Source organism: Odocoileus virginianus, chromosome 7 (assembly GCF_023699985.2).
Source record: "Odocoileus virginianus isolate 20LAN1187 ecotype Illinois chromosome 7, Ovbor_1.2, whole genome shotgun sequence".
In the NCBI taxonomy this organism is placed as follows: domain Eukaryota; kingdom Metazoa; phylum Chordata; class Mammalia; order Artiodactyla; family Cervidae; genus Odocoileus; species Odocoileus virginianus.
Genome location: NC_069680.1, coordinates 21,947,936 through 21,961,585, shown reverse-complemented (window position 1 = coordinate 21,961,585; position 13,650 = coordinate 21,947,936). Strand labels below are relative to the sequence as shown.

Sequence of the window (13,650 nt, the reverse complement as noted above, 5' to 3'; positions counted from 1 at the left end):
AACTAATCACATTTCCAAACAGCCATATGCGGTGACTCATTACAATTTGGGGGAGCACAGATCCACCACATCCACAATCTAAACCACCAGCAAAGGACTGACTATAAATGGATATTTACAGCATTTTAACTAAAGCCGGTCTACACACATTGCACTTGGCTTGAATTCAGGCAGAGAAGGGAGGGGAAGGAGCTCCATTTCCTTGTTTCCTGTGGGTTATCTGAATTTGAGAAGACTTGGGACATTTAACATAAATAACTTAGTGTTTTCTCCTTAGCCAGCCCTCCTGGCTGCAAAAAATGAGAAAAAAAGGCAGTCCTATTTACCACACGTCTCAAAACGCAGGTCATACAGGATCACTGGTCATGAGAATATTTCAAAAAAATCATGTTAAAGAGTTATTGAATACACTACTGCTTTTTAAAAAAGCTACTGAAATAATTATTTCTAACAGAAGACTCAACAGTTTTTCTCTAGATGACCAGATTGTTCTCCTTTCTAGTGAAATTTGGACCTTAAAACCTCATTAGATGGAAAACCCATAAATTTAAAATGTAAAATAATTTGTTTATATGCTTTCTTTCCCCAAATTAAAAAACCTAGTGTTTAAAACATACTGGCTGGTTATTCTCTCTAAAACGTTATTTAAATTTGAATGCTCCCTCTCAGAAGTTTTAAAACATATCACTTGTGGCCATAATTTAAACAAAATTATTACTTTTTGATCCACAAAAATATGATCCTTCCCCCTCTAAATTAATCAACACAGTATCATAATGTGATTTCTCTCCTTTTTGCAGATACTTTAAAAGAAGTAAAACTTTAATTTTCTCTGGAGAATAAAGACACTTCTGTGCAAAGTGGTATACTTACCTCTCAAGCTTTTTCTCTATTATAGGTACATCTAATCCCATGGCTTGCTTGGTGATCTGCAGCATCTCCGCAATGCACTGAAGGGTATCTGAAACCCAAATGTAATTGCTTGCCACTTTATCAAAAACATTTAAAAACTAGCAGTTCTAACTCAGAACTCTAAATGGAATTTTTAATTTTCTAATAATAGCTTGTTATAACTTACAGAAACATACTACTTGTTCTTCACTCCCCTCACTAATTCAAAATGTTCTAAAATGTTAACAGGAAACTAAATGAACAACAAAAGAACCAAATCAATTGGAATTAAAAGTTTATTCACGAACTCTCATCTGTCCAAACACTGTGCTAGACACTGAGACAACAGGCGCAAACAAGACAGGCGTTGTCCCTGACTATTATCCATCCATGAGGGAGATGTGGTGGGAAAAGCCATCACACTCCAATGGCCAAACACACTGAGAATTCCCACAACAGATTCCCTTGCCCAGACTCTCATTGATTCAGTGTCCCTGAACTGCTGGGAACAAAGCTGCTATTTCAAGATCTCAAATCACAAAGGTATTTCTCCTGATCACTCACTTGTACGTACAGTCCCCAGTTCCACTTGGGCTTATAAAAGCAGGTAAGTTAGAACTGAATACTTTCATCTCTATTACCTTTTCCATCCTCTTCTGGGTTGCGCATTACAGCTCTCAGTGTGTGGAAATAGCCACTTGCTTCTTTGTATCTGTAGTGCAATCGCATGCAGGAGAACTTTGGCTTACCAAAAAGAGTGGGTTCAGGACCTAAATATCCAAATGAATATATGTTAATCTTTCACATAACATTCACTTTCTTCTGTATCTTCAAAATACTGATATTTTTTATATTATCCAAAATACTGATCTTTAAAACATTGATGATTGAGTCATCAATCATTTAGCACTTTTATTCATCTGAATAAGCACACACACTTATATCATGATGACTTGGTCTAATAAGACTATAAATAAAAATTCTTCAGTCTCAAATATTTAAACTTTCTAGACCCCAGGCTTGATCTTCACAGGACAAGTAATGAAAGAAACAATTATTATTAGACTATATCCACCACTCATCTCTAAAATATAGAAGGGAATCTTAAGAAATGGACTACTTAGACCACTCCTTTCTGATTCCAATAAGATGTTATACCAGCTGCTTAAGTAACAACCCACTCTTGGAAGAAACAGTATTTGCTTTCTATGACCTGGTTAGTATCTTAAAAATTTACCTATTTCTATTTTTTCCAGGTCTTCTAGACTTAGCCGTTGATACTGGTTTACTTTGTCAACTTCATCATCATAACTAGACAAAGGGAAAGGGAATAAGAAGAGGATTAAAATTAAAAGCACATTTGGCTGGTCAGCTGAGGCATAATAGCAACAACCATTACGCAGGTAAAGTCCTCCACAACAATACATTCTGGGATAAAGAGTTAAATATTTTAAAAACTAGATGAAGTGTTATATATATAATACACACACACACACATATATATAGTTCAATAGCTAAATGAAAATCAGTGTATAGATCTTACACTAAAAGAAATCAATTACAAAACAAAATTAAGTTCAGTTTTACAAAAGCTCTTACAAAAACTAAAACCAACAAGCCTAAAACTTAACGTAAAAGGAAAGCAAAACACATACTGAAGCTACATATTCCTGATTTGGCAGATAAATCTGATATCCCAAATAGAAAACGATCAGTGCCAATAGGCACCTGGGCCAAGGACTGAAAAATGACAGTTCATACCAGACCAAAAGGAAAGTGACTGTGTATTTGAAAAAAATAATTCTGGTTAAGGCTGTGACAAAGTACTTGTATTTCTGCTAGTGGCATTGTTAACGGGGTGTCGTTTCTAAGGCATAAAAAGTCATAATTCATCATATCCTTAGAATCAGAAGTGCATGTGTACACATAAACAGTTATCTGCACACAGCTGTCTCATTCATAGCAAAAAAGATTATAAAGTATTTTAATGCCTAACAATGAGGAAACACTTAACTATGGTATCATAATAAAAAGTCATGGTATATGGTCAATTACAGCAAAAATATGTAGAATACATCAGAACTTGAGATCTATAGGAGATACTATCAAATACTCAGCACTATTATAAAAATACACTGACTATAAATAACTCTAAAATCACATTTTCAAATTGATAAAAGTCAGAGTGATATAGCAATTATGTAAGATAAAGGGGTTCAGTGAAATTTCTTAAAATGTATAGCAAAACTAGATTCTTAACTTTTTGTGTTACAAAATCTAAGAAGGATATTTACTCACATTAAAAGGGAGTAAAAGCTTTAAATCAATAAGCAACTTACTAGGCCACGTAGTATGCAGAGTTAGAAAGCAGTAACAGCACATCCACATCTCTGTGAGTAGCATCAATGAGGCTAAACAAACATGACACAAGGAATTAAATATTTTCATTTTCATCTACATTTTTTCTATAGCAGATCCCCTTATGATGAAAGATTGGTGGGGGCTAGCGTGGGGGGGAAAATCAAGTAATCAATGAGTCCTGCTTCTGAAGTTAAATGTACACGGTCTATCCACTTGGAGATTAAAAAAACCAAACCAAACCAGGAACACAGTTCAGGAAGGTGGGAAGGACTGGAGCTGAGGAGCAGCCAAGGAGAAGGGAGGGTTCAGGAAAACAGGTAACAGAATGTGGGGAGGAGGGGGAACTGCACGATGGTGGAGGGGGTAAGGATTGTAAAGACAGGAAAATATCAGGCTGAGAAAAGAGAAATTGTCTAGATCACCATCTCACATGACCTAATCTTCAAGTTACACTGCACATTTACCTTATGTTTACACTCATGCAGAATGTATCCTTTGAAAGACTTTTACGTAAATACAACATTTATGTGCAAAAATAGAACCAAGCCCAAACTATTTTGCTTTTTTTTTTAACTACAGATTAACTTACACAGCTTTTAGATAATGAGTAAACATTTCTTTATTCTAAGTCCACTTTGCTGTATTTTATCTCCACTCTAAAGTCAAATATCAGAATAAGGGTTAGAAACAGTACTGATGAACCATTAGACCAAATACTAATTTTTTTAAAAAAATATCAACATATGAAATCCACAAATACTCAACAGGTAACATGGGCAGAATCTGAACTCAACCTTTTAATCAAATATTCATCTACTATTAAAACAGCTTTTCAATCAAAAGATGAAAATTAATCTGCACACTTATATTGGTTCTCAAAATTCCACTGCTGAAGTAGATATTTCTATCTTAGAATTTCATAGCTATTTGCAAAAACTGACCAAATGCTACTGGAAAACAATAGGGGGAAAAATGACTAGTAGATGGAATTTAAAGTCACATACATAATCTGCCTAAGAATGAGGTCACTGTTTAACAGGTACTGCAAAGAAAATTTCACCAAGACCTTAAATTGCAGTGTTTTACATCAGGGGCATCTTGTTGCACCATAACTGGAACAATCTTAATCTGAAATAACTGACCTCAATTTTCACCAAAAATAAGCCCCCCAAATACAACTAATTAGATTGAATAAGTCAGAACCCAATTAATACACAGATTGATCCAAAATACGAGCAATAACTTAACCAACCAACCAACCGGCAAGAGAAAACCATCTATTCTACGATCTTGGCAGCCTCACCGAGAATAACGTAGACGAACAATTTAGTTTCGCGCATTGGTGCTTACCTGCACTCTTAAAACTGTCGCTTGAGCCAAGCCATAAAAATTACGTCACGACACGTAGTTTACTATGAAAAAAAATTTCTACACCTACGAAGTAGTGCTACTTTATCACAGCGTCTATTTTGACACGAATATTTACATTGGTCAAACATGATCTCAGTCAAAAGCATTACGTCTAGAAAGAAAAGCACTTGGCACGTCACAGGCAATCGAGAAAGTAGTCAGCCCTCCCCCCACCCGCATTTTTACTTAAGTATAAGCTGCAGTAAATACTTAATTTCCCGCCCCACCACCCTCTGCCCCACTTAAACAGAAATTTAAAAAACCTAATCCCCACTTTTTTTTTTAAACAGACGAAAGAAAAAACCCCTTTCGGTGCTCCCCCGCCCCTCGCCTGCAGCTCGGAGGGAAGGGCTACGCTACTCGTTTTTCTCTTCCCGCCAGTCAGGCATGCCCTCCTTCCACACGATGAACACAAACACCGCCAGCACCACATGCAGCCCCACCACCGCGACAATGGTCGCGTAAAAGCCACTGTCATCAGGGGACATTAACAGGAGGCTTTGGAAGAGCAGCAATTTGCAGGAAAAATACAACCCCACAGGAACTTTAACCATCAGTCCTGCAAAAAGGAGAAAAATCTTGAAAGTGGTCGCCAGGCTGCCGCCTTCGGGCTTGGGCTCGGCAGCGTTGCCGGCAGCATTGCCTGTGGCGTTCGCCTGCCGCTGAGCGGTTGGAGGAGGCCGGTGGGAGCGCGGCATCTGGTCGGTCGGTCGGTCGTCAGTCAGTCAGTCCGTCAGTCCGTCCGTCAAGCAGTCGAAGCTCAGTCAGAAACCTGCGCCAGACCTCACGCCCGCAGCCACTGCGGCAACTGCAGCGCGGCCGCGCCAAGTCCCGCCCCCAAACACAGTGCACTTCCGCCGCCCACGCTCGCCGCGGTGTGCGCCCAGTGCGCAGGCGCAGCACATCCAGCACCGCCCACGTCCCGAGGAGGGCGCGGCCCCGGCCATCCCCGAGGGAAGCGGAGGTAGGTTCTGGCCCGGTCCGGGTCCGGGGAGGGTGCATGCACGCACGCCTTGCTGAAAAGCCGTCCCTCCTGCCCGGAGGGCCACTGGCCGGGGTCTGCGGCACTGTGACTAAGCGCCTCCCCGCACTGCCGCGCGCCTGAGAGCAGGTTGCCGCGCGCCTCGTGAGTCCACTAACACGGGTACCAGGAGTCAGCTGCTCTCAATGTAAGAAAAAGCGAGTCCGAGTTGGACAAAATAAAGAGTGGGTTTTGTGCAGATGCTGAAGGGCACCTGGACGGTCCCCCGATTTCCTGTCACATTAACGATTCCTCCTCCAGCCACAGGTGCACCACGTGGCGCTTACGGGCTGTCACCCGAGTCAGCTCTCCCCGCGGCAGCGGCGGCCGCGTGGACAGGAAAGGGTGCGGGACGACCCATGAGGTCTAATCTGTGTACGCCAGCAGCTGTCTGCGGGGAATTAATTGAGCTGTGCTCGGGGGTTTAACATAAAAAGGCCCGAGGGTGGGCTCCAGGTGGCTGGACAGTTCCAGCTGGAGCCCTGGGAGATCAAGGAAAAGGGAAGGGCAGCCATTCTTGCTGCCTGGGCAGGACCGAGCATTTATAGAGCTCCCCGTAACTGTTTTTCTGCCGTATGTTTAAAATTAAACAGGACCATAACTGCAGTGAAGTCAGTGAGGCACTGGTTTCTGGCGCAAAATTTATGGGGGTGCCAAAAAAACCCTGACATCAACGAAAGTTTTTAATGCAGTATTTTTAAAAAATCAAAATTAATGCAAACATACCATGATAAACAAAACATCCAACATATGCATGAGACAAGTGTTCAGGCCTGGTGCACTGGGAAGACCCAGAGGGATGGGGTAGAGAGGGAGGTGGGAGGGGGGATCGGGATGGGGAATACATGTAAATCCATGGCTGATTCATGTCAATGTATGACAAAACCCACTACAATATTGTAATTAGCCTCCAACTAATAAAAATAAATGGAAAAAAGAAAAAAAAATCCAACATTTCAAATAAAGATAAGATCTGACTCTGCAACCTGTCCAACCCTGTCTCCCTTGTCTCATCCTAATCCCAGCTCCGTTTCAGTGAAGCTTTTTTGAAAAAAACATGTGGCCCAAGTCAACAACAAAAAAAGAAACCCAGTTTTTTAAATGAGCAAAGGACTTGAACAGACGTTTTTCTGAGGAAGACATACAAATATCCAAGAAACCCAAGAAAAAATTTTCAACATCATTTATCATTAGGGAAATGCAAATCAAAATGCAATGTGACAGTACTTCACATCCACTAGGATGACTACAATAAAAAACATGGGGGGAAAGGGGGAAAAAAAAGTGTGGGTGAGGATATGGAAAAACTGGAACCCTCCCACGTTATTCGTGGAAATGTAAAATGGTGCAGCCACCAAAGAAAGTAGTTTGGTGGTTTCTTAAAAGTTAAGCATAGCAGCCTGGCAATCTCCCCTCCCAGGTGTACACCCCAAAGAAAAACAGGTGTTCAAACAAAAACTTGTCTCTAAGTATTCACAGCATCACTGTTTGGAACAGAAGAGCCAGAAGGTGGAAACATAAATGCCCAAAAGAAGAGTAAAAAAAACCATGGTCTATCCATACAGTGAAATACTATTCAGCCATGAAAAAGAATGAAGTTCTGCTACATGGCACAACGCCATGAACCATGAAACATTATGCTAAGTGAATGAAGCCACAGTCACAAAGGCCACATAGTACATGATTCTGTTTATATGAAGTGTCCAGAATTCACATATCCGGAGAGAGAAAAGTAGTAGATTAGTGGTTGCTTAGGGGATGAAGTGGGGATAGAGTACAAGAATTCTCTTTGTGGTGATAAAAATTTCTAAAACCACAATGATGGTCTTACAATTCTGAGCATATTCTAAAAACCACCCAATTATATACTTAAAATGGATGAAATGTATGCTATATGAATTACATCTCAATAAAGGTATTTTGGGGCTTCCTGGGTGGCAGCAGTGGTAAAGAACCTCCCTGCCAATGCAGGAGACACAAGAGACACGAGTTCGATCCCTGGATTGGGAAGATCCTGGAGGAGGGCATGGCAACCCACTCCAGTATTCTTGCCTGGAGAATCCCACGGACAGAGGAGCCTGGCAGGCTACAGTCCACAGGGTCGCAGAGTCAGACACAACTGAAGCAACTTCACACACACACACACACACACACACACACACACATTTTCTATACATGCAGCTGGAGGCAGACAGGCGCGAACTGCTGCACCCCCAAGCCTGAGGGACTGAGGCCACCGCAGGCTGTCCAGGATCTGAGCCTGAAAAGCCACTCCCAGAGCTACTCGTGCTGTCCTCAACCAGGGGCCACCTGTTCTGAGTCCACATCTCTGACTCAGTAGATAGACTATACGAAGGCTCTCTAGCTACCTCAGATAGACCAACGGCAGATTTCCAAACATCTCCCTTCAAGAGAAAAGGGAAACTATCCACCATCCAGAAAACCTTTAAGCCTTGCAAATGATAAATACCAGTAGCAAATTCAAATAAATTTTAGCAGTAATAGAAAGGATGATAACCACAAAGTATCTCTCATAAGAAGGACGGTTCTTAAAGAACTGTCTAATCAAGATGGCGATATCGGGACTTCCCTGGTGGTCCAGTGGTTACAAATCCGCCTGCGTTGCGGAGAATACGGGCTGGATCCCCGGTCGGGCAACTGGGCCCCCGCGTCATAACTATTGAACCCTCGCTCTACAACCGGAGAGTCCGTGGGCTACAACGAAAGCGCCCCTGTGACACAACGAAGAACCCACGCGTGGCAACCAAGACCCAAGGCAGCCTGATAAATACCAGGCAACAACAGAAGATGGAGACGTAATTAACTTTGGAAATTCAAATGGGCAGAATACCTCACCTCTTAAGAGTCCAAAAATTGCATCCGTACATTCAGTACTGACTATCAAAGCGAAATAATCCATGAACTTGAAGTCATGGAAGGACTCCGTATGAACCTATGATCAGTATCATTTTTTATTCATTATCATATATGTAAATACTCCCTTGCATTCTATTGTTCTTGCAAACTTGTTTTATGCCCCTTTTATTAAAAAACATATGAAATGTAAAAGAAGATAAAATCTAAATAGAGCCTTTTACTCTCAAAGCTTGGTTTAGAATTTTCTGAAGTGTTTCTGATTCATAATATTGAAAATGATCATTTTAGATTTTAGCCTGAAAGCAAGCAATCTTGTGGATAAATTTAGATCCTGCCATTCAGTTGATATTTTAAAGAACCACTTGAAACTGGAGGGTTTTTGTTTGAAAAAGAATGTAGAGTTATTAGTTGGCCTATTTATTTTATGAAAGACCAGGACCACTTAACAACCCATCAAAGTAATTAGCATCATTAAACCTCCGGGTGCACTCAGTTCTGTGTATTAAATACAATAAACCTAGCTTCTGGGGCATGCGGTGGTGTTGGGGGCAGGGGAGGACCCAGGAAACAAGCTTTGAATTGTAGTTTCACAATTTGGGTTTTTAACAAATCAGATATTACATTATATTTTACCTCATTACTGAGTTTTTAGTGCCCCTTTAACCAACGAAGTTGAGTGCCTTGTCAGCTTGCCTTCGTACCAGCCATGTATTTGAGAACTCTGCCATGCACTTCGCAACCATGCACAGAGCTTTATGGACGACTGCTAGCAATCATCAGGACAGCTTAACACCAGAAATCTAAGCACACGAGGCACCAGGACACCACGCCAGCTCACCTGGGGTCACAGTCGATGAGGGCCCAGCCACCGTGGAACTTCTCGTCGCCGGGCAGCAGTAACTTCATGTAACTCTGCAAGAGCTGGCTGATTAGCTCCTGGTGGCTTCTCTGATTCTCCTTCTGCAGAGCTTCGTGTTCTTTTTCCTTGGTGAATATGGAATAAAGATCTTCTGTCACCGGAATGCCTTGCATCAAATCTAGAGTAGAAAGTGTTGATATCTATCATCGTCTTAGTTTACTAATACATTTTTTAAAAGCAAAAGAGAATACAAGACCTAAAACAATAAGACTCTAATTTTAAAAAATAGGCATAAATCTTTGTGACCTTGGACTAGGCATGGTTTTTCTTTTTTTTTTTTTATATGAAACTAAAGTCACAAGCAACAAAAAGACAAACTGGACACCATCAAAATTAGAAACTTTTGTGTTTCAAAGGAAAACGCCATGAAAGTTAAAAGGCAACCCACAGAGTAGGAGTGAATATTTAAAAAATCATCTATAAGGAACACGTATCCAAGAATATATAAAGAATTCCTGAAAGTGAAAGTTAGTTGCACAGTCATGTCTGACTCCTTGCAATCCCAGGGACTGTAGCCCATCAAGCTCCTCTGTCCATGTGATTCTCCAGGCAAGAAAACTGGAGTGGGTTGCCATTTCCTTCTCCAGGGGATCTTCCCAACCCAGGGATCAAAGCCAGGTCTCCTGCTTGCAGGCAGATTCTTTAAGAACTGAGCTACTAGGAAAGCCCTACAACTCAGTAATAAAAGAATTATTATTAATTATTATCAGTAATTAAAAAATTCCTACAACTCAATAATAAAAAGACAAATAAGCCAATTTTAAAATGAGCAAAGGAACTGAACAGACAAGTTAACTTCTTCCTGGTGTAGGATGCAGCTCAAAGCTTATTGACAAAATCATTGTAATCCCACTCCTTACACATGTTTGGGACAGTAAGGCTAGAGGCTTCTGGAAGAGAACTGCCAACCACTGGCCTTTTATGGGGAAGCAGTGAGCCCAGACTGCTACTAACTAGCCCTTCTCTCTCAAACTTGGAAGAGATTTAGCTTCAGGGTTAGGATGAAGCTGATATTACTGATGGTCAAAACGAGAGAGGAACAAACTCTGGGTCCTCAGTGACCTACCTGAATTGCTAGATCAACCAACAGAAAAAAATGTACCAATTTTTCCTTGAAAAAACTGCTAAAATCCAATTTTCCTATCAGTACATACCGTATCTGTAGCAAATGAGCCAAACTTAATTACACCAGACTTCTCAAATTCCTAAATTGCCTATGGGTGGGCCCTACTATTTCATATATAATAAATAATTAGGTTAAAAAAATAGGATTTTAAAAATATTCCTAGAGACCATATGACAAGCTATTATGTTTGGTTCTAGTCCATAGAATACTCTTACTTTAATCCTAAAAGGTAATATTTTCATGGAAATTAAATTTAAAGTCACATTAAAAAAAACATGCTGTGGCATGAATTCCACTGGGCAATCCACCCTCCATTTTTTCTCTTAAATAATGATAAGAATTGGTTAGGATAGTCTGATATCCTAATAACCTGTTAAATCATGCTTATAAGGAAGGACAGTGTATTTGTCCAAAGCAAGAACACATGATAAACATTAGACCAAAAAAGAAAATCATTTTGTTTTATCTCTCAGGCTTGAGTAATAGGAAAACAGAATATGGAGTTTTTACTTGATGAGGTTTTAGGGCACCATATTCCATAATCCAGGAGCATCAACCTTGCCTTCTGTTACATGAATAACAAATTGACAAATATGTATGGAAATGAGCAGTTTCTTTTGCTGCTCCAGCCTAAAAAATTTGTCAGATTCTAATCTTGTAAAAATTTGATTTATCGGGTAAGATGTTCAATGTAGAAACACAAGTGTATTATAAAACATATGGATTATATTAATGAGACTGGTTACTGTAAAATGTTAGTCACAGAAAGTATAACAAATCTTAAAGAAAGACCTTTGTGTTCCTTACCTATAACAGCTTGCCTATAAGCATCCTTAAATCGATTCAGGTAATACCTATTTGCTGAGTTAACACCATCTTTCATAACTCCTGCTAACTTCCTTTCTCCTGTCCTTGTAAAGTCACCCTGTTAAGAAAAAAAGTCACTTTGACAATTTATGCAAACACAAAAATGTTCCTGAAGTCAATGTGGGTTTTCGATTCAAGACTGGAATTCTATAGGCTTTTACAATTTCCAAATAATGTAATTAAAATATCTAGTAGTATTTGACTCAGATTCAAGCCTGTCAAACAACTAAACACGCTATTGGTGTTATCCACCTTCACAGTTAAGATGGTGCTTTAGAATATCTAGAATTTATAGGTCAAAACTTATATATAACAAAACAAAAAGATTTTCAAGCCTTCAACTGGTATGATATTCAAAACACACAAATATCTGATGTGAGAAAATGTGGCCAGTTCCCTGGAGCTTATTACAACAGTATTTAACCTGTGTATGTGGTTGTGTGTAAATACAGACAGAGCAGGTTTCCATACCTTGCTGCACATTACAATCCCTGTAGAATGATCCAATGAAGATTTAATTGTTTTGTTTCTCTTGGTTTTCACAACAAAGGTGTCAGAGCAAGTCCCTAGAGAGGTAGGGAAAGCACAGTCTCTTTTTTCCCCCATATCAACCCCACTATTTCCATCCAAGGCAATCTTAGAAATAGGCCCTGTCCTAAAAGTGATAATTTAGGAAGAACATGTTGCCAATTGGTTAGGTCATCCACAGAAAATATTAATTTAGCAACAGGAATCTATTATGGAAAAGAGAGACATGGATGCTGCATCCAAAGAATTTTAATATCAAAGGAAAAAAGTATTCCTCTAAGTACCCTTGCATAAGTTTAAGGTGTACAGTATATTTTGTGTGTGTATATAGTATTGTTAATTATAGTCACCATGCTGTACTTTAGATCCCCAGAACTTATAAGTGAAATTTTGTACTCTGACCAGTCTCTCCCCATTTACCCCATCCTCTGGTAACCATCAATCCCAGTGTTTCTGTGAGTTTTTGACTTTTTAAAATTCCACATATAAGTGAGATCATGCATTATTTTTATTTATTTTGGCTATGCTGCGTCTTTGTTGCTGCACGCAGGCTTTCTTTAGTTTCTGTGCACAGACTTCTCTTGTTGGAGAGCATGGGCTCTAGGGGCCAGTGTCAGTAGCTGAGGCATACAGGCTTAGTTGCTTCATGGCCTGTGGGATTTTCCTGGACCAAGAATTGAACCCTTGTCCCCTGCATTGACTGGCAGGCAGATTCTTAACCACTGGACCACCAGGGAAGTTCAGAGATCATGCATTACTTGTCTTTCTCTGTTTGCCTGATTTCACTTTTTCACTTAACGTAATACCCTCAAGGTTCATCCATGTTGCTAAAAATGTCAGGATCTCCTTCTTCTTTTAAATAAATGAACTATTTATTTTTGGCTGCGCTAGGTCTACATTGCTGTGTGCAGGCTTCCCATTGCAGTGGCTTCTCTTGTTGTGGAGCATGGGCTCTAGGCACCTGGGCTTCAGTAGATGCGATTCACAGGCTCTACCGAGTGAGTTCTGGAGTTGTGGCAAACGGGCTTGGTTCTTCCTTGGCATGTGGGATCTTCTTGAACCAGGATCAAACTTGTATGCTTTGCATTGGCAGGTGGACTCCCTACCACTGGACCACCAGAGAAATCCCAGGACTTTCTTCCTTTTATGGCTGAATATTCCATTTTATATATATATATAAATTTGTATGACTGCTTCCCTTGTCAACATCTTCTTTAGCCATTCATTTGGCATCAGATGCTTAGGTTCTTCCCAGATCTTGACTACTGTGAATAGTGCTACAGTGAACAAGAGTACAGGTATTTCTTCCAGATATTGATGTCATTTTCTCTGGATATATATTTATAAAATAGGATTGCTGGATCATACATTCCATTTTTAATTTTTAATTTTCCATTTTTAATTTTTTGAGGAACTTCCTTACCATTTCCCATAATGGCTATGCCAATTCACATTCCCACCAACAATGTACAAGGGTGAGCTTTTCTGCCAACCTTGTTATCTCTTGCCTTTTAGATAACAGCCATTCCAACAGGTGATAGCTCATTGTGGTTTTGATTTGCATTTCCCTGAGGATTACTGACACTGAGCACCTTTTTATGTACCTGCTGGCCATGTGTATATCTTCTTTGGAAAAATGTTCAAATCCTT

At 40.0% G+C, this 13,650-nt stretch overlaps 1 protein-coding gene across 2 annotated transcripts in view; it reads right to left on the bottom strand.

Annotated features, from left to right (window-relative positions):
* Positions 1–13,650, bottom strand: part of INPP5F (inositol polyphosphate-5-phosphatase F) — an 89,677-nt gene that overhangs the window by 3,004 nt on the left and 73,023 nt on the right. For both annotated transcript variants that reach the window (XM_020907880.2, XM_070470288.1), the window contains 6 exons: positions 11,413–11,530; positions 9,399–9,597; positions 3,231–3,302; positions 2,129–2,202; positions 1,533–1,661; positions 874–961 (listed from right to left, as the gene is read on the bottom strand). In XM_020907880.2, coding sequence (XP_020763539.2) covers positions 874–961; positions 1,533–1,661; positions 2,129–2,202; positions 3,231–3,302; positions 9,399–9,597; positions 11,413–11,530 — 680 coding nt within the window. The remainder of the gene's footprint in view (positions 1–873; positions 962–1,532; positions 1,662–2,128; positions 2,203–3,230; positions 3,303–9,398; positions 9,598–11,412; positions 11,531–13,650) is intronic.